Here is a 23,283-nt window from a genome sequence, read left to right as displayed (position 1 = left end):
ACTTAAAGAGATGAGTATCTCCCAATTTTTCTCACCCAAACCAAAATAAAACTGCATTACACTAAACAGGCAGGACATGTTTGCTTCCATGAAATCAAGCTCTTAAGTAGGGATCTTAGGATTCTGAGGTATCTCATTAATTCAGAAAAACAGGGCAGGATTATTTTTTCTCAAGTGAATGCAATATGCTTGAACTGGGTTTAACCCATTCACACTCATTAACACACAGCAGTTCTCCTAATTTACAAAGCCCTTAATGGTCAGACACCATCATATCTTGAAGAGCTCATAGTACCGTATTATCCCACTAGAACACTGCGGTCCCAGTATGCAGCTTACTGGTGGTTCCTACAGTCTTTAAAAGTAGAATGGGAGGCAGAGCCTTCAGCTATCAGGCTCCTCTCCTGTGGATCATCTTCCAGATTCGGTCCGGGGTGCAGACACCCTCTCTATGTTTAAGAGTAGGCTTAAAACTTTCCTTTTTGATAAAGCTTATAGTTAGGGCCGACCAGGTTCACCTTGGATCAGCCCTTAGTTATGCTGCTATAGGCCTAGACTGCTGGGGGACTTCCCATGATGCACTGAGCTCCTCTCTCCTCCTCCTCCTCTCCATCTGTATGCATTCATGTAACATCAATGCATGTCACTAACTTTGCTTCTTTCCCAGAGTTTTTTTTGTGCTTTCTCATCTCTCAGGGAACCCTGGGTTCTGGGCCGAGCCTTCGCGGTCCTTCACAGTCCTGTTGGCATCCTTCCCTGGCTGTTGCTGTTATGATTGTTGTTATTCCGCCCCCCCCCTCCTCCCCCTTTCCCTCTTTCTTTCTCTCTCTCAACCCAACCGGTCAAAGCAGATGGCCGCCCACCAAGAGCCGGGGTCTGCTTGAGGTTTCTACCCGTTAAAGGGGAGTTTTTCCTTACCGCTGTCGCCAAGTGCTGCTCATGGGGGAATTGTTGGGTCTCTGTAAATTTAGGAGTTTGGTCTTGACCTGCTCTATGTGAAGTGCCCTGAGATGACTTTTGTTGTGATTTGGCGCTATATAAATAAAAACTGAATTGATTGATTGACCAGTCACATCAATCTCTATAGCTGAAAGGAGCTCTATTCCATTATATTCTTTATTCTGTTAATTTTATTTCAAGATCATAGTTCATAACAAAAAACACATGAAAGACCAGAGAAGAAAAAGCCAACAGTATAAAACAGTTTACAAAACTTTAAAAAAAAACAGCATCTATATTACACACAACTGTAATCACTATCAACTCCTGACATGAAAACCTTTATGCTGAATATTTTTGAAAAATCCTTGATATGGTTTAATTATTTCATATATTTAACTCCAACATTGAAATTCTGAACAAATTATAAAAACACATTTTTTAAACTTCATAACTACATTGAGAGGATGGAGCTCTGTCATCTTATTACTGCTTTCAGTTAAATCTAATTCCTTCCCGTTTCTCGTATGCATTTAGTCTTTCCTTTATAACTCAACATTTTAGGCCCAATTACCAAAAGCAGTCAGTCAGATTGGCTTGTGTTTCCTTTACTGTTGACCAATTTGTGTTGATAGTCATTTCAATTTTTCAGTTTTCTTGAACACTTACTGCTGTGAATACCATAAACACACACAGTACTATTAATGGTGAAACTCAGTCTATTAAAAAAAAAACGCAAGGACAAACTTTTGCCATAAACATTAGCACATTTGAAGAGATTTCCACTAGTGTGAAATGGACGTTACCTTGCAAGGCAGCTGGCTTCACAATATCACAACATCATAAGAATCCATCTCGTCAGGCTTCAGGTTACACATTTGTGGTTCGGACCGCTCAGCGTCCTATGAGGTTCTCACATGATCTTGCAAGTCCAGCTGCCTCATAAGCTAAGACGGTGACAGATGGTGATAGGCAGATGGTTCATCCAGTCACTGGCCGAGTACTTTTTGAAAAATATATAGTTCTAATAAATAGTTCTGTGTAACAAACAATCAGGATTAATGAACGTGAACAACTGAAAAGTTTCTCTTCTGGATGAGTTCATTAACGCAGGTGGAAAAAGAACAAGTTTTTAAGCCAGTATTACATCTCATATCACTTAAAAGGAAAACATCTAAACCTGACTGAGATTCAATGGTCTCTTCTTCCAATAATAATCATTGTCTAAGGTTCAGGAAAGTCTGAAACCTTGTCAGCACTAACTGGTTGTAAATGTCTATCTGGATGTGAGTTCCTGGCTGGTTGTGATCCTCTACAGTCCTCTCCATCAGCTTCTGTTTCCATTAGAGATGGGCATGATTAATCGATGATTAATCGTTAAGAATTTTTTCGATCACATGGAATTAAATCGATTTAATGTTTGTATCTAAGTATGTTATGTATGTGTGTGTCTTGAAGATGCAATGAATTTCACTACATGCTGCAACCAGCCGGGGGCGCAATTTAAATTCAAGAGGGAAAATCAATCCTCAGTTGCCGGCGGGTTGCCATAGAAATAAGACGAAAGTAAACATGAAGAGAGCAAGGCGACGTTTGGTGTGGGACCATTTCGAGATAAAAAACAATGAAGCTCATTGTAAACATTGCAACTTTTGAATTTATTCAAGTTACATTTAGGTAAAAATTGTCAGCACTGAATAATATATATATATATATATATATATATATATATATATATATATATATATATATATATTTTTTTTTTTTTTTTTTTTTACATATTATCGTTTGATATGATTTATGATTTTTTTGAATTGTGTCTAACAATTGTGTTTTTACCATGAGCGCCGTAGATTTGGCTTGTTAATTTGCGGAGGTTTGGCTCAGAGCCTCGGGCTCCGCTGCCTTTACGAGCGCGCCACATATCCTTTTTGTTTTGTTTTCTGTTTAACAGCTTAACTGCCTGTATAAGAGGACTGGTGTTGGTCTATAATTTTTTCTTGGAATAAAGATTTCATTAAGGAAAAACGCGCTTTCTTTAGTATTTTCTGCCATAGGCATTTTTAATACATATTACAAAAAAGATTAACTGACAATTGATCGTTAATTTTCCCGATGATCGATTAAGGAAATTTATTCAAATGCCCATCCCTAGATGCCATCTGTTCAGTTGAGCTGCTGAGGACTCATCAACACACTTGTGTCTTTTGAGCTGTGTAGACCGACTGAATCTCAGGTAACAAACACTGCAATAAAACTGTTTCCCCCCTTTGTGGACAGCCAGGTAGCTTAACAGATGTACCTTTTGTATAAATCCTTTTAGCACAAACTGAGCAGCTAAATGGTTTCTCTTGAATGGATTCTCATGTGTCTCTTCAGATTTGCCTTTTTGTTAAATCTAAAACAACAAAAGGAGCAGCTAAATGGCTTCTCTCCTGTGTGGATTCTCATGTGTCTCTGCAGATATCTTTTGAAGACAAATTGTTTACCACATTCAGTGCAGCTAAACGTCTCCTCTCCTGTATGAATTCTCATGTGTAGCTGCAGAGTCACCTTCTGGTTGAATTTTTTACCACAAACTGAGCAACTAAATGATTTTTCTCCTGTGTGAATTCTCTTATGTTTCCTAAGAGACCCATTGCATACAAATCTTTTACCACAAACTGAGCAACTAAAGGGTTTCTCTCCTGTGTGAGTTTTCAGATGGTACTCCAGACCTGACTGAGTAAAAGATTTACCACAAACTGAGCAACTGAAAGGTTTCTCTCCTGTGTGAATTCTCATATGTCTCCTAAGAGACCCCTTGCATACTAATTTTTTACCACAAACTGAGCAACTGAAAGGTTTCTCTCCTGTGTGCATTCTTCGGTGTATGATCAGGTGTCCCTTTTGGCAAAATTTTTTACCACACTCAGAACAGCTAAATGATTTCTTTCTAGTATTACAACTCATATGAGACTTTAAACCTGACTGAGGTGCACTAGTCTCCTTCCATTCATCACTGTCTTCGGTCTCGGTCTTTGAAGAGTTTGAAATCTTGTCATCAGTATCAGGTTGTAAATGTCTATCTGGATCTGAGTTCCTGGGTGGTTCTGGTCCTCCACCGTCCTCTCCATCAGCTTCTGTTTTCATCTGTTCAGTTTGTCTTTGATGAAGCTGTGAGGACTGAGGTTTCTCGTCATCATCTTCAGTCTTCACAGGGACAGGAGTGAATGTGAACTTTGTGATATCAGCCTCTTCCAGTCCTTGAAGCTGCTCTCCCTCCTGACTGGTCCAGAGTTCCTCCTGTTCCTCTTTAATGTGTGGGGGTTCTGGGTCCTGCTGGTCCAGACTGAAGTTCCACTCCTGCTGCTCTTCTTCACCAACAATCACTTTTCGCACATCTAAAGGTAAAGCTGAAACACAGACAGACAGACAGCTATTGATGTAAACACATGAACTTTTGTTCAATCAAACTTTATAACCATATTTTATGTTAGATGTACCCTGTAGGGTTTTTAAACACAACCAGCACTACAGAGCAATATTTTTATGAGTGGGTGACAAAACAAGTGGATATTTTCCAAAGTTACAGTCTTTTTTTAATCAAGAAGTCATGCTTTTGGAGTTTCCATGCTGAGCTGCAATGCAGGGATAGTAACACAAGAAAAATTTCCAGGGTTGAAAACAACAATTATTTTCATGATTAATTAATCTGTTGATTAATTTTTCGATGAGTCGGATTTGTTGTTTGGTCTATAAAATGTGTGAAAATAGTGAAAAATGTCGATCAGAGTTTTGTAAAGCGCAGGATGCAACCTGAAATCTGTTGTTTTTATTTAAGATATTGAATTTACTGACATGGAGAATTAAAGAAACCAGAAAATATTCACATCTGAAAAGCTTTTTTCATAAAAAATTACTTCAATAGTAATAATAATTAATCTAAATAGTTGGCGATTAATTTAATGGTTACCAACTAATTGATTAATTGACTAATCGTTGCAGCTCTTTCCACAACCTGAAGATATTCAGTTTACTGTCAGAAGACTAAACAAACCAGAAAATATTCACATTTAAGAAGCTGGAAGCAAAGATTTTTTCTTTAAAAATTGTCAAAACAATAAATCGACTATCAAAATAGTGACTAATTTTCTGTCAATTGACAAATCGATTAATCGTTGCAGCTGTAAAAATTTTTTTACTAAAGACAGTAACTTTGGAAGACATCCATTGATTACCTCAGACTGCTGAATATAACTAATAACTTCAGATAAACTTTTAAATACTTGGTCTAGGGAACAGATGTGCTAAAAATTCTAAATTCAACATTCGCTTCCTTCATTGTTCTTACGTCACAGCCTTCTTGAGCAGGTGGACTGCTGTAGGATACAATGAAAGCATAGAGAATAGCTAAATAAATTAACCTTATGTTTAGGTCTCTGATTAATGAACATTTCCATCACTGCTATGTCTAAATTAAGCAAGCTAAATTATAAAACCCTGTTTTCGAGCCAAAACGATATGCTCCCACAGCAGGAATTTCAGCTTGTTTCCGCAAATACCACCATCCACATCAAAAAGCCAAAATGGGTAATTTTCCTCCTACTGGACATATGCGGAGGACAGATGAGCAAGTTAGCCACAGAAAACCAGCGAAGAAGAAAAGGTATACTGTTTCTGTGGCGGCTTCCTGAAATTTAGTTTACTAGTACAGTGCCCGTTCAAAACGTGCCTGTTTGGAACTTATTATTTCTCGAGAACCACATATATATGTATCAACTGACAAACTTATCAATTAAAACGATATGGATTCATTAAATTAAATGGTTTTAATCCAGACAGAAACTTCACCAGTGAGACTAAACTGAGGTTGAACCATAGAAGCAGTTTACGGCCTTCCATTGGTTGATTCTGCCACCAATCAAATACGTCTTCGCTCCTTACTGGCTAGTTTTACTGCCTACACATCTGTTTTTTCTCCTGTGTGCATTTGTTCTTCTCTCTCAGTCAGTTTCACTGAGCGGGGTGATGACAGTGTTTACATCAAACAGCCCCTGCTGCACTCAGACATGGAGCTGAGCGTCCCGCTGTTTGCTTTTTTTATTCAAAATGTATTAATATTAAACGTGTTGCGTGTCCAAATTGCACCAAAAGAGCGTCTGTCTCCGGAGTAAATCACCCGTTGAGTGTTTAATGTTTGTGTAGCGACTACTTTTCAAAAAAGGCCGCTAAGAGACTTAGTAGGCTCCTATATGTGACACGTCCATACAAAACCATCCCGATGTCCAGATAATGTTTTACTGATGTTTTATGGAAAAAATAAACAAAAATGAAAGAGTCTGACAAGCAGCTGTTGCACAAAAAATATACGAAAAATGCAATCTGACTGTGAAAATAAAGTGATGAACAGACGATGGTGATCATAGTAACAATGGTGACGATGGTGATCATAGTAACAATGGCGGCGGTCAACAGAAAATATCGGAGCTCTACCAACTCCCTTTGTCCAAAACTCCCGCCACCACCTAAGTGAACAGGTTAAATAATAGGAAACCACACCCATGTGTCAAGCAACGTAAGTGACGCAATACGTGATGCCCACGTCAATATATAAACAGAAATAAAAAAAGCTCAGTTTTCCCCGTACACACTACACACCAAGTCGGCCTCTTCACATTTACACACTCTGGAGGCTGTTTGGAATAACTCTGTTTTCAAGGGAGAAAAATGCTATTTTAGTCTGGATGGAGAAACAAAATGGAGAGAAGATGCATTTTATTTAACCGGCTTAGTGTGGACATTATCTTAATCTGTCAATTATCATTTGGTCTGTAAAATTATAGACCAGTTTTCAAAATATTCAAATGTGTTGTTTTGACCGACCAACTGCCAAAAACCGAAAATATATTCAGTTTAATATCAAAGTAGAAAACCAGCAAATTTAACATTTGAGTAACTGGAACTCAGAATTTGGGTGATTTTTTTCCTTCATTTCTTTACTATTAAAATAACTGCAGATGAATTTTCTATTGATTGATTGTTTCACTTTCATGGTAACATTTCTAGATATGATTCAAATGATTAACGTAGAGCTGCAACTAATGATTATTTATATTACGGATTAATCCGCAGATTATTTTCTTGATTAATCAATTAGTCGTTTGACTATACTTCCATAAAATGTCAGAAAATGGTGAAAAATATCAACCAGTGTTTCCAAAACCCCATGATTGACATCCTTAAATGTCTTGTTTTATCCACAACACAAAGATATTCAGTTTACTGTCATAGAGGAGTTAAGAAACCAGGAAATATTAACATTTAAGAATTTGAACTTTTTTCTTTAAAAATGACTCAAAATGATTAATTGGTTATAAAAACAGTTGGAGGTTAATTTAATAGCTGACAATTAATCGATTAATGGACTAAATGGGTCCAGGTATCATCGGATAATTCATAATTCATTTGTAATTCAAAAAACAAAAAACGGTAAATCTGTTAATTATTTCAAAACAAAAAACAAAAAGATGTTTTTGATGTCAGAATCAAATAACAAAAAACCAATCAAACCCAGCCCATTTTTGGTTTTTGCCGATTCATTTATTCGTTTTTCCTTTTTGGATTGAATATCGAGCAGGTCTGCGGACATTCAGCCAATTCGTTTTTGCGTTTGGGACCAAAAACTGAAGTCACATGTTTTTTCCTTTTTTCATTTTAAACCAAAAACGCTGGCGTCTTCACCATAGCAACGGTCACTGAGGATCATGGGTAGGCTAATGTAGTCGCTTCCGCTATCGTACAAAACTGACAAAAATACTTGGATTTCTAAACCAAAATTGAACGGTCTTTTGAATTTGGTTTTCTGGATTTTCGTTGGGAAACTAAAAAGGAATAGATCACGTGATTTTGTGATTTTTCGTTTAAAATGAAAAAAAGAAAAAACCATGTGACTTCCGATTTTGGTTTCAAACGCAAAAACGAATCGGCTGAATGTCCGCAGACCCGCTCGAAACACATAACAGATTTACCATTTTTGGTTTTTGAATTACAAATGAGTTATGAATTATCTGATGATACCTGGACCTAAATGTTGCAGCTATATCTTTAACATTCCAGGCATTTCTAGTTCTAGTTGAACTTTGTGATGATGTTTCATTAAGGTTATTGTTGACATTCATCACACTTGTGGAGTGAAGCCTGCAGACTGTAGGTCTATACTGGTTTACTAGGAGCAGATATAAAAAATGGAATAGGAATCACATTCTTATCCCCAGAACTTAAATCCGCACCACGGGGGATTGAACCTTCAACCTTAACTCTTGAATTGTTTGTTGTGTGTTCTATGTTATTAATACTGTAGCACTTTGAGTTTCACTGTGAATGAAAAGTCCGGTACAAATTAAATATGTATATTATTATTGTTGTTGTTATTATGAACTGAACATCTTTTCTCTTTTTTGGTGGGGGGGGGGGCGGGGTTCTGACATTTTATTGAAAAAAAAAACTAGCCGTTCAATCGAGAAAATTATCGATTAATCAACTAATGGTTGCAGCTGTCATTCAATCCTTCAGTCTTCAGTTTAGATGGGCTGTACAGAGCTAATAATATCAGAGTAAACTGTTTATGGTTTGCTTAATTTTAAACTCTTAATATCTGCAGTTGTTAGTTGTTGGTTCGTATCTTTCGGCCTTTAACATGAGCTAACTGCGGCTAACAGCCTGTACGGAGGGTTTAGCTGCTAGCGTTAGCTTAGCACTGACTCCCGGCCACATTAACAGAGTATTAACACGTTTCCAGCAACATAAAGACAACAAACCTGCTTTTCGCAGCTTTTTATCGGGTTTTAAAACCTCGTCCAGCAGCCTGCGGTGTCGGCGGTGGATCTCCTCTTCATACTCGGTTATTGTTTTCTCAAAATGTCCAAATATCTCCTCCACAGCCGCAGTTAGCCGCTGCTGGACGAAAACCTTCAGACCCTGAAGGCTGCACATTTTACACACAGCTCAGAAAATACTAATACTGGCGCTTTTCTGCTGTTATTAGGAGGTGTGTAAACCAAACTCTGATCTCACTGCAACGCCTGATCAATACACACGATTACTTCCGGGTCACGTTTCAAAACTAAAGTTGATGAGAGACCGGAACAGGCCCACTCATATCAAAATAAAACATCTTTCGATTCAGGAGACTCCAAAACAAACAGCAAATAAATATACTACAAGTCTACAGTGGTGGAAGAAGTACTCCGATCCTTTACTGCAGTAAAAGCACCCAGACAGCAATGTAAAACTACTCCAAGTAAATGTCCTGCATGAAAAAACCTACTACAGTAAAAGTACATAAGTATTATGAGCTTGATGTAGTTAAAGTATTGCAGTAAAAGTACATAAGTATTATGAGCTTGATGTAGTTAAAGTATTGCAGTAAAAGTACATAAGTATTATGAGCTTGATGTAGTTAAAGTATTGCAGTAAAAGTACATAAGTATTATGAGCTTGATGTAGTTAAAGTATTGCAGTAAAAGTACATAAGTATTATGAGCTTGATGTAGTTAAAGTATTGCAGTAAAAGTACATAAGTATTATGAGCTTGATGTAGTTAAAGTATTGCAGTAAAAGTAGTGGTTTGGTCCCTCTGACTGATATATTATTATATATGACATCATTAGATTATTAATAGTGAAGCATCAGTGTTAGAGCAGCATGTTACTGTTGTAGCTGCTGGAGGTGGAGCTAGTTTACACTACTTTATATACAGTTAGCTAGTTTAGTCCAGTGGTTCCCAACCTAGGGGTCGGGCCCCTCCAAAGGGTCAGCAGATAAATCTGAGGGGTGGTGAGATGATTAATGGGAGAGGAAAGAAGAAAAAACAAAGTTCTGATACACAAATCTGTTTTCAGTTTTTGGACTTTTTCTCTAATCTTTGATTTTTGCTGAAATATTGGATCATTTGAACATTTATTGAAATGAAAGCATGTGAGAAGTTTAGAGGGAAAAATCACTATTTGGTGGAGCTGTTAACAACTCATAGACATGTGAAATGTGACCCCGACTACACACTGCTTTTTGTAAGACGTCAAAAGACAAAAAGGTTGTAAAAACATTTTTTTTTACAACCTATCGAACAGTGACTACATATTCTATTTTCTTTTGTTGGTCATGATTTTTTGTATTGTCCTTTTTCAGCAGCCAGTTTATGGTCACTGAGCCTGTTCTTGATTAGGATCTGTCTCTGCTTTCTCTCTCTGACGGAAGACAGATATTCTGCCATTTCATAATCTCTTTTTAGGGCCAGATAACAGTCTAATCTACTTTGGCTTTTAGTTTCTTCTTTCCAATGTTCCAGAAAGGTTTCTTTACATTACGTTATAATTTGCTTTACTCTGGTTGGTGTTTGGAAAGCAGTGTTGGTGTGAGACTGGTCAGAGTGTGTCAGAGGCTTTTGAACGTTGATTGTTGGTGTTTTTCTGTGTATGTGTAAAATGTATCTGCAAAATTCTGCGTGTAAAGATTCTGTTGGATATTTGTCCCAAAAGGTATCACTATGATGACTGAGTGGACGCCATACTTCACTACCATATAGCACGATGGGCTGGATAACACTATCAAATATTTTAAGGTAGATTTTCATTGGAATTTGGAAATCCCTCCTTTGGAAGGTTGGTAACAGTTAGCAGTTGACAGCTAGCTAGGCTTTGATTTAAAAAAAAATATATCCAAAGATGATATTTCCTCGCCTGTTCTTGCTGATTAATACTTTAACCTCTTCTTGAAAATCCTTTCTGAAGATTAATTGAAGGTTAGTTTGCAAAAAGTTTGAGATGTATTTAGAACATTTTTTGTGCAACTACTCTTATGGAATGTTTTGGTCATTATTACTTTACTCAAAATATCCCTTTTTGTGTGTTGTACCAAGCCAATTTCCATAACTTGGACCTTTAAACATGGTGCAGTCTGTAGTGGAAAGAGTAGAGTAGCACTTATGACTGTATCTCTCATTACAAAGCAAAGAATCTCTGTCTGTATGTATGTTTTTCCTTCGTTTATCTCCAAAACCGTTCATCAGATCTACTTGATACCTGATGTATTGGTGAGGACTGAAGGAAGCGCATGAATGAAGGAAATGTATAAAGATACCTCATAAACAACAATGATTTGCTTCTTCTGCCTGTGGAGCAAGTACGTTTAAGACTTTGAAGGATGTCTAAACATGTTTTGAATGTAAACTGCAGTTCATCTCTATATAAAGCAAAGAATCTCTGTCTGTCTGTCTGTATGTATGTAAGTTTGTATTTCACATATCTCAAGAACTGTTCATCCGATCGACATCATATCTGGCAGGTGGATCGCTGAGGAAATGAGGAAGTGTAACGTCAACGTTTGAAGTTGTTTGGATGAGCAGTTCTCGAGAAATAAATAAAAAATACCTCATAAACAACATTAATTTGCTGCTTCTTCTGCCTGTGGAGTCAACAAGTGTAAATACAGATTAAGTTGAGTTATAGTTCATTCCAGAAGTGAAGTGGAAACCAGTACTGATCAGTATTAATACTCTAATGATGTCATATAATAATATATCAATCAGAAGGACCAAACCAAAGCCTGATATATCTTATTCCTCTGTGCCGTAGACCACCGTTACTGTCTGCAACAACAGTATCATCTGCAACTTTATCACCAGGTGGAAAGAACAATATATCTGAAACTATGATTTAGTGTCAGTGAAAGACAAAGAAATCAGACAAAACACATTTTCCAAACTAACTGCGTCCTGTAAATTTATTTAAAGAATATGATGACATAACTGTACGACGACCACCGTCGACTCAGCGGGTCCAGTTACAGTTTACATTCACAGAGAGTGTAAGCACATTGAAAAGCATTCATTGCACGTGATTTTATTTTTGGAAAACTTGTGTGTAAATTTACAATGTGTTGAGTTAATAATGCCCCTCATGTCAGCTCTGCTCACTGTCTGAATTCATGGAGAGTTTCTCCTCCATGTGCCTCTCTAGATGGTCCCTGCAGCAAAATGACTCCTTAACGGTATTACTTAACACATCACTTTCTAAAACTTCATCGTAAGTAAGTAGTTTTAAATGACTATCTGGATCCACGTTGTTGGCTGGTTCTGATCTTGTATGTTATTGTCAATCATGACGTTACTACTGATTGTTTTCTTTCCTGTGTGGATCCTCATGTGTCTGCTAACATCTCCGCTGTATCTAAACGTTTTTTTACAAACTGTGCAACTGAACGGTTTTTCTCCTGTGTGAAGTCTCAGGTGACTTGTTAAGTTTCCCTTTTGTGAAAATCTTTTGCCACAGAAGGAGCAGCTAAATGGTTTCTCTCCCGTGTGAATTCTCATGTGTGCGTTCAGATGTGGCTTTCGACCAAATCTTTGACCACATTCAGAGCAGCTAAATGATCTCTGAGCAGCGTTACAGCTCATGTCACTTAAAGGGTCGTCATTATTTTTAAGAGTGTTTAAGTGTGACTGAGGTTTCCTTGTCTGTGGCCAATCATCATCACTGACGTCAGTCTCAGAAGAGTCTGAAGTCTTGTCATCACTGACTGGTTGTAAATATCTATCTGGATGTGAGTTCCTGGCTGGTTTTGATCCTCTACAGTCGTCTCCATCAGCTTTTCTTTTCATCTGTTCAGTGGAGCTGCTGGCTGGAGGCTCTGCCTCTCTGTTCTCCTCAGTTTGACTTAGATGAAACTGTGAAGACTCATCAACACACTTGTGTCTTGTGAGTTGTCTCAGCCAAGTGAATCTTTTTTTACAAACACTGCAACTGAATCTTTTCTCCTTTGTGTGCAGCGTCATGTGTCTTTGTAAGTTTGAACTTCGTGAAAAACATTTCTTACAGACTGGACAGTTGAAAGGTTTTTCTCCTGTGTGACATTTCATGTGTTCCTGTAGATGTGACTTCTGGACAAACGTTCTACCGCACTCAGAACAACTGAAAGGTTTCTCTCCGATATGAATCATCATGTGTCTTTTCAGATTTCTCGTGTAGACGAATCTTTTGCCGCACTCGGAGCAACTAAAGGCTTCCTTGCCACTATTCCAACTGTTATTTTTAGTTTTGTTTGAGGCTGATTTAGGTTCCCTTTTCTTATTCCAATCTTTGTCACTGTCATCAGGTTCAGAAGAGTCTGAGGTCCTGTCATCAGTATCTGGTTGTAAATGTCTATCTGGATATGAGTTTCTGGCTGGTCCACAGTCCTTTCCATCAGCTTCTGTTTCCATCTGTTCAGTTTGGTTCTGATGAAGCTGTGAGGACTGAGGTTCACTGGTCTCCTTCCAATTACCAACGTTGACTTCTGTCTTTGGTTCAGAGGGGTTTGAAGTCTTGACATCAGTATCTGCTTGTAAATATAAATGTGGTTTCTCTCCTGTGTGAGCCCTCCGGTGTATCTTTAAATATTTCTTGTTACACAATTTTCCTCCCATACGGAAGGTAACTTTGGATTTCCCGCCAGTTTTACATTTCATGTCACTAACAGGCACTTTTTCTGCAGACCTTAAACCTGATTTAGGTTCACTGGTCTCCTTCCAATCATCGCTGTCATCAGTTTCAAGTTCAGAAGAGTCTGAAGTCTTGTCATCAGTATCAGATTGTAAATGTCTGTCTGGATGTGAGTTCCTGGCTGAGTCCTCTCCATCAGCTTCTGTCTTCATCTGTTCAGTTTGGCTTTGATGAAGCTGTGAGGATTTACAAACACACTTGTGTCTTGTGAGTTGACTCAGCCAAGTGAATCTTTTGCCACAAACACTGCAACTGAATCTTTTCTCCTTTGTGTGCAGCGTCATGTGTCTTTGTAAGTTTGAACTTCGTGAAAAACATTTCTTACAGACTGGACAGTTGAAAGGTTTTTCTCCTGTGTGACATCTCATGTGTTCGTGTAGATGTGACCTCTGGACAAACGTTCTACCGCACTCAGAACAACTGAAAGGTTTCTCTCCGATATGAATCATCATGTGTCTTTTCAGATTTGTCGTGTAGATGAATCCTTTGCCACATTCAGAGCAACTAAAGGCTTCCTTGCCACTATTCCAACTGTTATTTTTAGTTTTGTTTAAAGCTGACTTAAGGTCTATTGTCTTATTCCAAACTTTGTCGCTGTCATCAGGTTCAGAAGAGTCTGAAGTCCTGTCATCAGTATCTGATCCTCCACAGTCCTCTCCATCAGCTTCTGTTTCAGTCTGTTCAGTTTGTCTTTGATGAAGCTGTGAGGACTGAGGTTTCTCTTCATCATCTTCAGTCTTCACAGGGACAGGAGTGAATGTGAACTTGGTGATATCAGCCTCCTCCTGTAGCCCTTGAAGCTGCTCTCCCTCCTGATTGGTCCAGAGTTCCTCCTGTTCCTCTTTAATGTGTGGGGGCTCTGGGTCCTGCTGGTCCAGACTGGAGCTCCACTCCTGCTGCTCTTCACCAACAATCACTTTTCGCACATCTAAAGGTAAAGCTGAAACACAGACAGACAGATATTAAAGTAAACACATGGATCAAAGGTGATAACCATGTTTTATATGTGAAGTTTTGAGACACTCGTAGAAATGTGAAGCAGTATTTTTATGGTTTGGTGACAAAACAAGAGTAAATCAAATCAAGTGGATATTTTCCAAAGTTGGTCTTTTTTAAACAAGATGTGCAGGGCTGCAACGATTAATCAATTAACTGATAAGTTTCCAAATATTAAATTAATTTGGATAATCGATTAATTGTTTTGAGTCTTTAAAGAAAATAATGTCCAAATTCTGATTCCAGCTTCTGGAATATTTTCTGGTTTCTTTAGTCTCTCTGACAGTAAACTGAATATTTGGGTTGTGGATAAAACATTTGAGGACGTCGTCTTGGGCTTTTTCACGATTATCTGATAATTTATGGATCAAACAACTGATTAATCAAGAAAATAATTGACAGATTAATGGATATTTAAAATAATCATTAGTTGTGCAGGGATGAAACCAACAATTATTTTCATGATCAATGAATCTGTTGATTATTTTTCCGATGAATCAATTTGTTTTTTAGTCTATAAAATGTGTGAAAATAGTAAAAAATGTTGATTACTGTTTCCCAAAACACAAGATGCAACTTGAAGTTTGTCGTCCAAACATATTCAGTTTACTGTCATAGAGGATTAAAGAGAATATTCACAATTTGAGAAACTTTTTTCTTAAAATGACTCCAAATGATTAATCAATTACCAAAACAACTAGCAATTAATTTCATAGTTGACAACTAATTGATTAATCGACTGATCGTTGCAGCTCTATCCAAAACCCAAAAGATATTCACTTTACTGTCAGAAGACTAAAGAAACCAGAAATATTAACATTTAAGAAGCTGGTATCAGAGAATTTGGACTTTTTTTTTTTTTTTTTTTTAAAAAGACCCCAAACAACCAATCGATTATCAAAAAGTTGGCGACTAATTTAATAGTTGGCAACTAATTAATTCATTGACAATTGTTGCAGCTTTACATGAATTAATTATTGAAAAATAAAACAATTTTGCTGCTTTGTCCAGTTTTTAAGGCTTTACATTTGCTTTACTTTCCTCTTTTATTAGTTTATAAACCATCAGAGCAACTTTCTGTACCTGCAGCCTGACAATCAATCAGAGATTTTACTGTGTAAGTTTAGATCTGTTTTACTGTCATGATGACTAAATGAAAGATCCCGCAGTGAATCACACAGCTAACACATTACAAACTAAGACACAACATGCAGAAAGACAAAATAAAACCTCACAGCAGGAGCGAGCTGCGGCTAACGTTAGCTTAGCTCTCCCTGCAGCGTTAGCGTGTTTTCAGCAGTAAAATCCGCACAAACCTTCTGTTCGCAGCTTCGTTTCAGGGTTTGAAAGGACATCCAGCACTTCACGGTGTCGGTCCATCTCTCCTCCCCTTACTATACTGAATACTGCCGTTTTCCTGCGGTTATTTACAGCCAGGCAGCGGATTCACTCCGCTCACTGCTCACATCATTAAAGCCGGAAAATACGACTTCCGGGGAAAAGGTTTCAAAATGAAAGCCTCTACGGCGGCCTGTTGGGTGTTTTATAAAATTCAGGAATAAATTCTAACTGGAATGAAAATAGCTACAGTCAAAAAGACTTGAAATGAATGCAGAATAATGGAGGAGTGCGCGAAAGTTAAACCGGAAACGGTTTCTTCTTCTTCTTCTTCTTCTTGGTGTTTATTGGCGGATTGCAAACCAACTTTAAAGGTCCATACCGCCACCTGCTGTATCATAGTGTGTAGATTCATGGCATTAAATTATCGGAACACTGATTGGTTTATAGAAATAAAATAGAAAAAAATAAAAAATTATTACATAACCTATCACTCACTTCTGATTCCCTGAAGTCTCACTAGTGAAACTCACTAGTGATTGTAAACTCCATTCCTGCTCTGTCCATACACTACATTTCTTAATGTCTCCTTCTCTGTATTACATTTACAACAGTGCATCATAATGTTTTCTACATCTTCCAGAATGTTGCACCACTGACACAGAGTTGATTGACTTTTCCACATTATATGAAACGTGGAGCAAAAACCGTCCTGAACTTTAATAGTGTAACAACCACCTCCCCTCTGCCGTAAACTGTTTAACATGAACTGACCTTTTTCTTCTATGAGGGTTTTACAGCAGTTGACATGCATGATGTTGCATTAATGCCACCTTCACGTTTTATTTTCCCTCATTGTCCATTCATTTTAACACTGTCCCTCCAGAAAAAAAGGGCAATTTCACCACTTTTTTTTCCATCCAGACCACATTTGACCATGTCCAGAACAAAAACCTCTATATTTAGACTTAATAATAATAATCTCGAACAGATTTGACAAGTCTAAGTATAGTGTTTTTTGATCTGGATGGGAAAAGTTGTGAAATCGCCCTTTTTTTTGTTTGGTTTCATTAGCAAAATAAAGGTTTCACAAATCTGAAAGTGGGTTTAAACAATGTTAAGCCTTTTTCTACAATGTTTAACATTTCTTCACAAGTGTAAACGGAGCAAAAACGGAGAATCAACCACTAAAAAAACATTATTTATGTTTCACTTAAAGGACCAGTGTCGAAGATTCAGTGGCATCTACTGGAACAGACTTGGCAGAAATGGAATTTAATAGTCATAGGTATGTTTTTATTAGCGTATAATCCCATGAAAATAATAATTTTGTGTTTTCGTTACCTTACAATGAGCCCTTTATATCTGCATAGGGAGCAGGTAACTGTTAACACAAATTAAAATTACTGCAAAATAAACCAGAATGCAGGGAAAACTAAAGTCAAAGCTCCAGTCAGTGAGGATCATAATCCAAACCACCAATAAAGACTTTAATAATAATCACTAATAAGTGTGTGTAAAGGTTGGGCTGCCAGAGATGATTCCTCTAAACACAGACGCACCTCAAGCTGCCGTTTTATCTCCTGTGTTGTTTTCTTTGAATACCAAAGAGTTTAAAATCCACAGACTCTCACTTTAACTGACTAAAGTCTGCTGACAATACGACACTGATGGCTTCTGTGTGAAGGCGACACTGCAACAGATTTCATGTTTTAATCATGTCGTTTCTCTGCAGCAGCGCTGTTTGAAATAAAAGCACAGAGTTCATCTGATCCAGCAACACTCTGCTGATAAATGTCGACCTTTGACAATCACATGATCCTCTGTAGAAACTGTCAGCAGCAGCGCTGGAAGAAGTACTGAGATCCTTTACTGCAGTAAAAGTACCGATACAGCAAAGTAAAAATAGTAAAAGTCCTGCATGAAAAATGCTACTCAAGTTAAAGTACATAAGTATTATGAGCTTGATGTAGTTAAAGTATTGCAGTAAAAGTACATAAGTATTATGAGCTTGATGTAGTTAAAGTGTTGCAGTAAAAGTACATAAGTATTATGAGCTTGATGTAGTTAAAGTATTGCAGTAAAAGTAGTGGTTTGGTCCCTCTGACTGATATATTATTATATATGACATCATTAGATTATTAATAGTGAAGCATCAGTGTTAGAGCAGCATGTTACTGTTGTAGCTGCTGGAGGTGGAGCTAGTTTACACTACTTTATATACAGTTAGCTAGTTTAGTCCAGTGGTTCCCAACCTAGGGGTCGGGTCCCTCCAAAGGGTCAGCAGATAAATCTGAGGGGTGGTGAGATGATTAATGGGAGAGGAAAGAAGAAAAAACAAAGTTCTGATACACAAATCTGTTTTCAGTTTTTGGACTTTTTCTCTAATCTTTGATTTTTGCTGAAATATTGGATCATTTGAACATTTATTGAAATGAAAGCATGTGAGTTTATTATCATTTTTATTATGGTTTTTAATCTGAGTGAAACCAGAAATGTTTACTGCAAACTGAACAGCTTCTCTCCTGTGTGGACCGTCATGTGTTCTGTCAGAGCTGCTTTAATTAAAAAGTTTTTACCACAAAGCGAGCAGGCGTACAGTTTCTCTCCTGTGTGGAGTCTCGTGTGATGGGTCAACTTTGATTTGGAAGAAAAACATTTACTACACGAGGAGCAGTGGAATGGTTTCTCCCCTGTGTGGGTTCTCATGTGTGTCACGATATACTGTCGACATCGGAAACGCTTCAGACAAAACGAACAGCTGAAAGGTTTTTCTCCCGTGTGACATCTCATGTGACGACTCAAACTTTCACTCCTGGAAAATCTGTTACCGCAAACAGAGCAACTGAACGGTTTCTCTCCTGTGTGGATCCTCATGTGCTTCACAAGCTCTGACCTGCCTCTGAAATGTTTCTCACAAACTGTGCAGCTTAAAGGCTTTTCGTCTTCGTGAGACATCACATGTCTCTGCATAGACCTCTTGTGTCCAAATTCTTTACCACACTTGAAGCAACTATACGGTTTGCTGCTAGTGTACCAAACCACGCTACTGACACAGTCTTTTTTCCGACATGGACTTATTTTCACATCATTTAAACCTGACTGAGGTTCACTGGTCTCCTTCCAATCGTCACTGTCATCAGTGTCGGCTTCAGAGCAGTCTGAAGTCTTGTCATCAGTATCTGGATGTGAGTTCCTGGCTGGTTCTGGTCCTCCACAGTCCTCTCCATCAGCTTCTGTTTTCATCTGTTCAGTTTGTCTTTGATGAAGCTGTGAGGACTGAGGTTTCTCTTCATCATCTTCACTCTTCACAGGAACAAGAGTGAATGTGATCTTGTTGATATCAGCGTCCTCCAGCCCTTGAAGTTGCTCTCCCTCCTGACTGGTCCACAGTTCCTCCTGTTCCTCTTTAATGTGTGGGGGTTCTGGGTCCTGCTGGTCCAGACTGGAGCTCCACTCCTGCTGCTCTTCTTTAATAATAATATTTTTGTTGACATCTGAAGGTGAAGCTGAAACACAGATAAACATATTAATGTATAATTTGACATTTGAACACCTGCTATTCCATGATACTGAGAACATACTGTAGGAGCTATTTATTAGTTGGTTGTTGTCTTATTAAAAATAATTAGTATTGTTTGATTATTCTAGATATTTGCTTTATTTAGATTAGGTTTCAATAATATTTTCTTCTGCTAGCTTCTTGTTTCATTATTTGCTTGTTAATCATATTTAGTTTTTTCTTCGGGTAACCTTGTGGGAGGTTATACAGGAAGGTAGGCAGGTATAGGACCAGCATGCATCTGGATGGGCCAAGATCTCTCTGTTCTTTTGTTTGTTTGCTTGCTTTTGAGGAATAAACCTTAAAGCTGGTGTGCAGGACTTTTGTCTCCCCCTTCTGGCAGTGAGAGTAAAAGGAGGCGCTCGGCTGTGAGTAGAAAGACGTTACAAGGCGGACGGGAGGACGTTTCTCTCTGTTTGATAACGTTACAAGTAAAGTTAGACTTTTCCGTCCCACCCCAAAAAAAATCATTGTAAAAAAAAGACGAGAGATAAAGAGAGAGAGAGCAGCTGTGGTTAAGCGAGCTAGAGAGTGAGAGAAGAGATGGTGAATCAGATCAACATAATGTTATTTTTGGTCTGAATACAGCCTGCAGGCCTGCAGCACTATGGTGTGCATCCTGAATGACAGGCACACAGAGAGGGCCCACGGGGATTTGTCCCAGTATGCCTGATGGCCAGTACATACTGGTTGTAGCCGGCTGTTGCAACTGTATTAACGGTGGATAAATCCAGCGAAATGACAGAGATACACAAATCAGAATTTGATCCATTGGGTCCAATAACATTTGGAAAGTGTAGAAGAGCTGCTGCCAGCACGGGAACGTCGTCCCTGACATGAGATTTAAAACTGTAAATACAGAGACATTTATCTGGTGGCTTAATCAGCATTGTGTGAACTTGTTTGGTTTGAATGTAACGGACATTTATTTTTATGTAAAAGTTACGCACTGCAGGTTTAAGAAATGCAAAACCTTTGCATGGACACTAGACATCACATGATGCTTCAGTTTAGTTTTTAATTCAACTAGAAACACCACAAACATGATGCTTCAAGTTTCTCACATTTTGAGTAGCTTCTGCTTCTTTCAGTTTGATCTGTTCAGACTAAACAAAATCTAAATGTGCAGTGAGTGGTGTATACAGTTTTGAAATTGAATTTAAAAGACAAAAAGGAGACGTTTATTACCTCATAGGTTGGTAAGAACATCATATTCCCTCCAATGTTTTTAAAACATTCTTCCTGAAACTAATTTAATGAACGTCTGAGTGACAGAAGGGCTTCACACTGAGACTCTACAAACATTTAACCTCAAAATACAAAGAGTTAATAATTGACTCTGGTTGCTGTTCATGTTCAGTCTGGATCGCAGCAGATTTTATTATTGATTATTGATATTGTTAATTACAACATTTACTCTGACAAAGTGACTGACATGTTATCAGCTGTGTTAATGCAAACACGAGTATTATCTGTGTTTTCTAGTTTTGTTTAATGCTTCAAATACCAACCTGAAAAACACACAAACTTAATGTCTGCTGGCTGTATTCAAGAAAACGGGGTTTTTTCAAACTCTGACTTTGTTCACCCTGATATATATATGTATATGTATATGTATATGTATATATGTAAAACTGAGTTTTACATTTAAGAGAGAGAGATAAGTTAAGCTCTGGGTGAAGCTAACCTGTCTCTGTCTCCTCCTGCAGCCTGAAGCAGCTTCAGACACAACGTTTCATTTTCTGTACGTACTTTACTTTAATACTTTATCAAGCTGATAATACTTTTGTACTTTTACTTAATTAGGATTTTCAGTGCAGGACTTTTACCTGTAATGGAGTATTTTTACATTGCTGTGTTGGTACTTTTACTGCAGTAAAGGATCTGAGTATTTCTTCCACTTCTTCCAGGGTTTGTTGAAGAAAAGCTGCAGATTAGCTTCACAGAGTTTAAGTTACGTCTTTCTGGAACAGAACAACCAGAGTTTCCTTCATGTCACGGTAAACAAACTGGAATAAAACCTCAGGAGACAAAATAAAAACCTTTTAGCAGGAGCTAGCTGCAGCTAACAGTACTGTTTGGCTAACGTTAGCTTAGCACTGACATTAAACGTGTTTCCAGCAGAATAAAACAAACCTGTTTCATGTTTTAAAGCCTCATGCAGCAGTCCGCGGTGTCGGTTCATCCTCACAGACTCTGACGCTTTTCTGCCCTGTTTAGTCTTCAGTAAACTGGTTAATATGCTGTTTTTTTTATCAAGCGTTTACATAGCAACTACTACTTCCGGGACGGTTTTACAAAATAAAGCTCCAACTGATGTATTATACCAGTGGTAGTCAAATAGGTTTGGGTCTGTTTTGACATCAGAACTTTTGCTTTTTTTTTTTTTTTTTTTTTTTTTTTTTAAAAAAATACCGTAGATGACAAAATTAACAGAAGGCTCTTGTAAATCCCAATGAAACTAACTTAAAGATCCCCTCCAGACATGTTTGACCGTACATAAAATACTTCAAAACTAGTTGTGCTGTCACAAATCATGCTCGTAGGCCTGTCCCTTAAAATCAGATTTTTAATGAGCACATGAGCACAGAGGAAATTTTCTACTTTTCAGTCCTCCTGTGTCAAACTCTGCACAAGTCCAATATCACAAATCACAGATTTGCCTCAGCGGTCTCTACAGTCAATACAATAAAACATCCTCTGTCCTTAGACTCTTGATTTGAATAAGGAAAAACTCCCTAAAAAATCTTTAACGGGGAAAACAAAAATGGAAGAAACCTCAGGAAGAGCAACAGAGGATTGATCCCTCACCCAGGACGGACAGACGTGCAATAGTGTGCATAATAGAACATGAATTTACAGAATACAGCATTGAGCAGGATAACAGGACCTGTGCTACGTGACCTTCATCACCATGGAGACCTTGCAGGAGGACAGACTACACCTGCACACAGCGGAGACTCACATCACACCATCACATACACGGGAGAAGAGACAAGAAAAGACAAATTATGAAGACTAAATGATGGAGAACCAGATCTAAAACCTCAGGAGATGACACTGAAAGCCAGGGAAGCAGAGCGGTTCCAGGATGGGTCCTGATCTAGCAAGAGATGCCCGAGAGACAAGAGAGGACAAGAGGAGAAAACAGGGAGAGAAGAGACGGGCACACAGCTCAGACACTCGCTCGTGGAACAAAGCAGTTTATAAAGCCACTGAACGTTAGTTTAGTTTAGGACTGGAGTTCACCAAATGTGTTTGTCTGTTTGTCCCTGCCCATGTTGGAATCGATAGGAATGAGAAGGTGGATAAAGCAGCAAAAAGGGCTTTGAAGAGTTCTCACATGCTTTCATTTCAATAAATGTTCAAATGATCCAATATTTCAGCAAAAATCAAAGATTAGAGAAAAAGTCCAAAAACTGAAAACAGATTTGTGTATCAGAACTTTGTTTTTTCTTCTTTCCTCTCCCATTAATCATCTCACCACCCCTCAGATTTATCTGCTGACCCTTTGGAGGGGCCCGACCCCTAGGTTGGGAACCACTGGACTAAACTAGCTAACTGTATATAAAGTAGTGTAAACTAGCTCCACCTCCAGCAGCTACAACAGTAACATGCTGCTCTAACACTGATGCTTCAGTTTGTTTGTTTTTTAGATTCTCCTAAATGGGAAGATGTTTTATTTTGATATGAGTGGGCGGATTCGGGTCTGTCATCAACTTTAATTTTTGAAATATTACCCGGAAGTAATCGTGTGTATTGATCAGGCATTGCAGTGGGAACAGAGTTTGGTTTACACACCCCCTAATAACAGCAGAAAAGCGCCAGTATTAGTATTTTCTGAGCTGTGTGTAAAATGTGCAGCCTTCAGGGTCTGAAGGTTTTCGTCCAGCAGCGGCTAACTGCGGCTGTGGAGGAGATATTTGGACA

The 23,283-nt window shown here is 38.1% G+C and overlaps 4 protein-coding genes across 6 annotated transcripts in view; 1 reads left to right on the top strand and 3 right to left on the bottom strand.

Moving 5' to 3' along the window:
• The window catches only part of LOC122970029 (gastrula zinc finger protein XlCGF57.1-like), a 47,756-nt gene that overhangs the window by 9,455 nt on the left and 15,018 nt on the right, over positions 1–23,283 (top strand). The gene's annotated exons all lie outside the window — the stretch shown is intronic.
• On the bottom strand, positions 2,813–4,018 carry LOC122970088 (gastrula zinc finger protein XlCGF57.1-like). The gene has a single exon (XM_044336202.1). The coding sequence runs from the start codon at positions 3,889–3,891 to the stop codon at positions 3,277–3,279; it is 615 nt and encodes a 204-aa protein (XP_044192137.1). The 5' UTR covers positions 3,892–4,018; the 3' UTR covers positions 2,813–3,276.
• The window catches only part of LOC122970013 (zinc finger protein 160-like), a 69,543-nt gene continuing 57,932 nt past the window's right edge, over positions 11,673–23,283 (bottom strand). The window contains exons 1-2 of the mRNA XM_044336091.1: positions 15,770–16,118; positions 11,673–14,397 (exon numbers count right to left, since the gene is read on the bottom strand). Of these exons, the coding sequence (XP_044192026.1) occupies positions 12,017–14,397; positions 15,770–15,833 (2,445 nt within the window). The 5' untranslated portion in view covers positions 15,834–16,118 and the 3' untranslated portion in view covers positions 11,673–12,016. Of the gene's footprint in view, positions 14,398–15,769 lie in introns of the transcript that reaches the window.
• Positions 18,237–21,628, bottom strand: LOC122970058 (gastrula zinc finger protein XlCGF8.2DB-like). The gene is made up of 2 exons (XM_044336165.1): positions 21,490–21,628; positions 18,237–19,300 (listed from the first exon to the last, which is right to left on the bottom strand). The coding sequence occupies exons 1-2, from the start codon at positions 21,536–21,538 to the stop codon at positions 18,291–18,293; spliced, it is 1,059 nt and encodes a 352-aa protein (XP_044192100.1). The 5' UTR covers positions 21,539–21,628; the 3' UTR covers positions 18,237–18,290.

The sequence above is a fragment of the Thunnus albacares genome, chromosome 19 (genome assembly GCF_914725855.1).
Source record: "Thunnus albacares chromosome 19, fThuAlb1.1, whole genome shotgun sequence".
In the NCBI taxonomy this organism is placed as follows: Eukaryota; Metazoa; Chordata; class Actinopteri; order Scombriformes; family Scombridae; genus Thunnus; species Thunnus albacares.
This window is presented reverse-complemented; position numbering and strand designations above follow the sequence as displayed.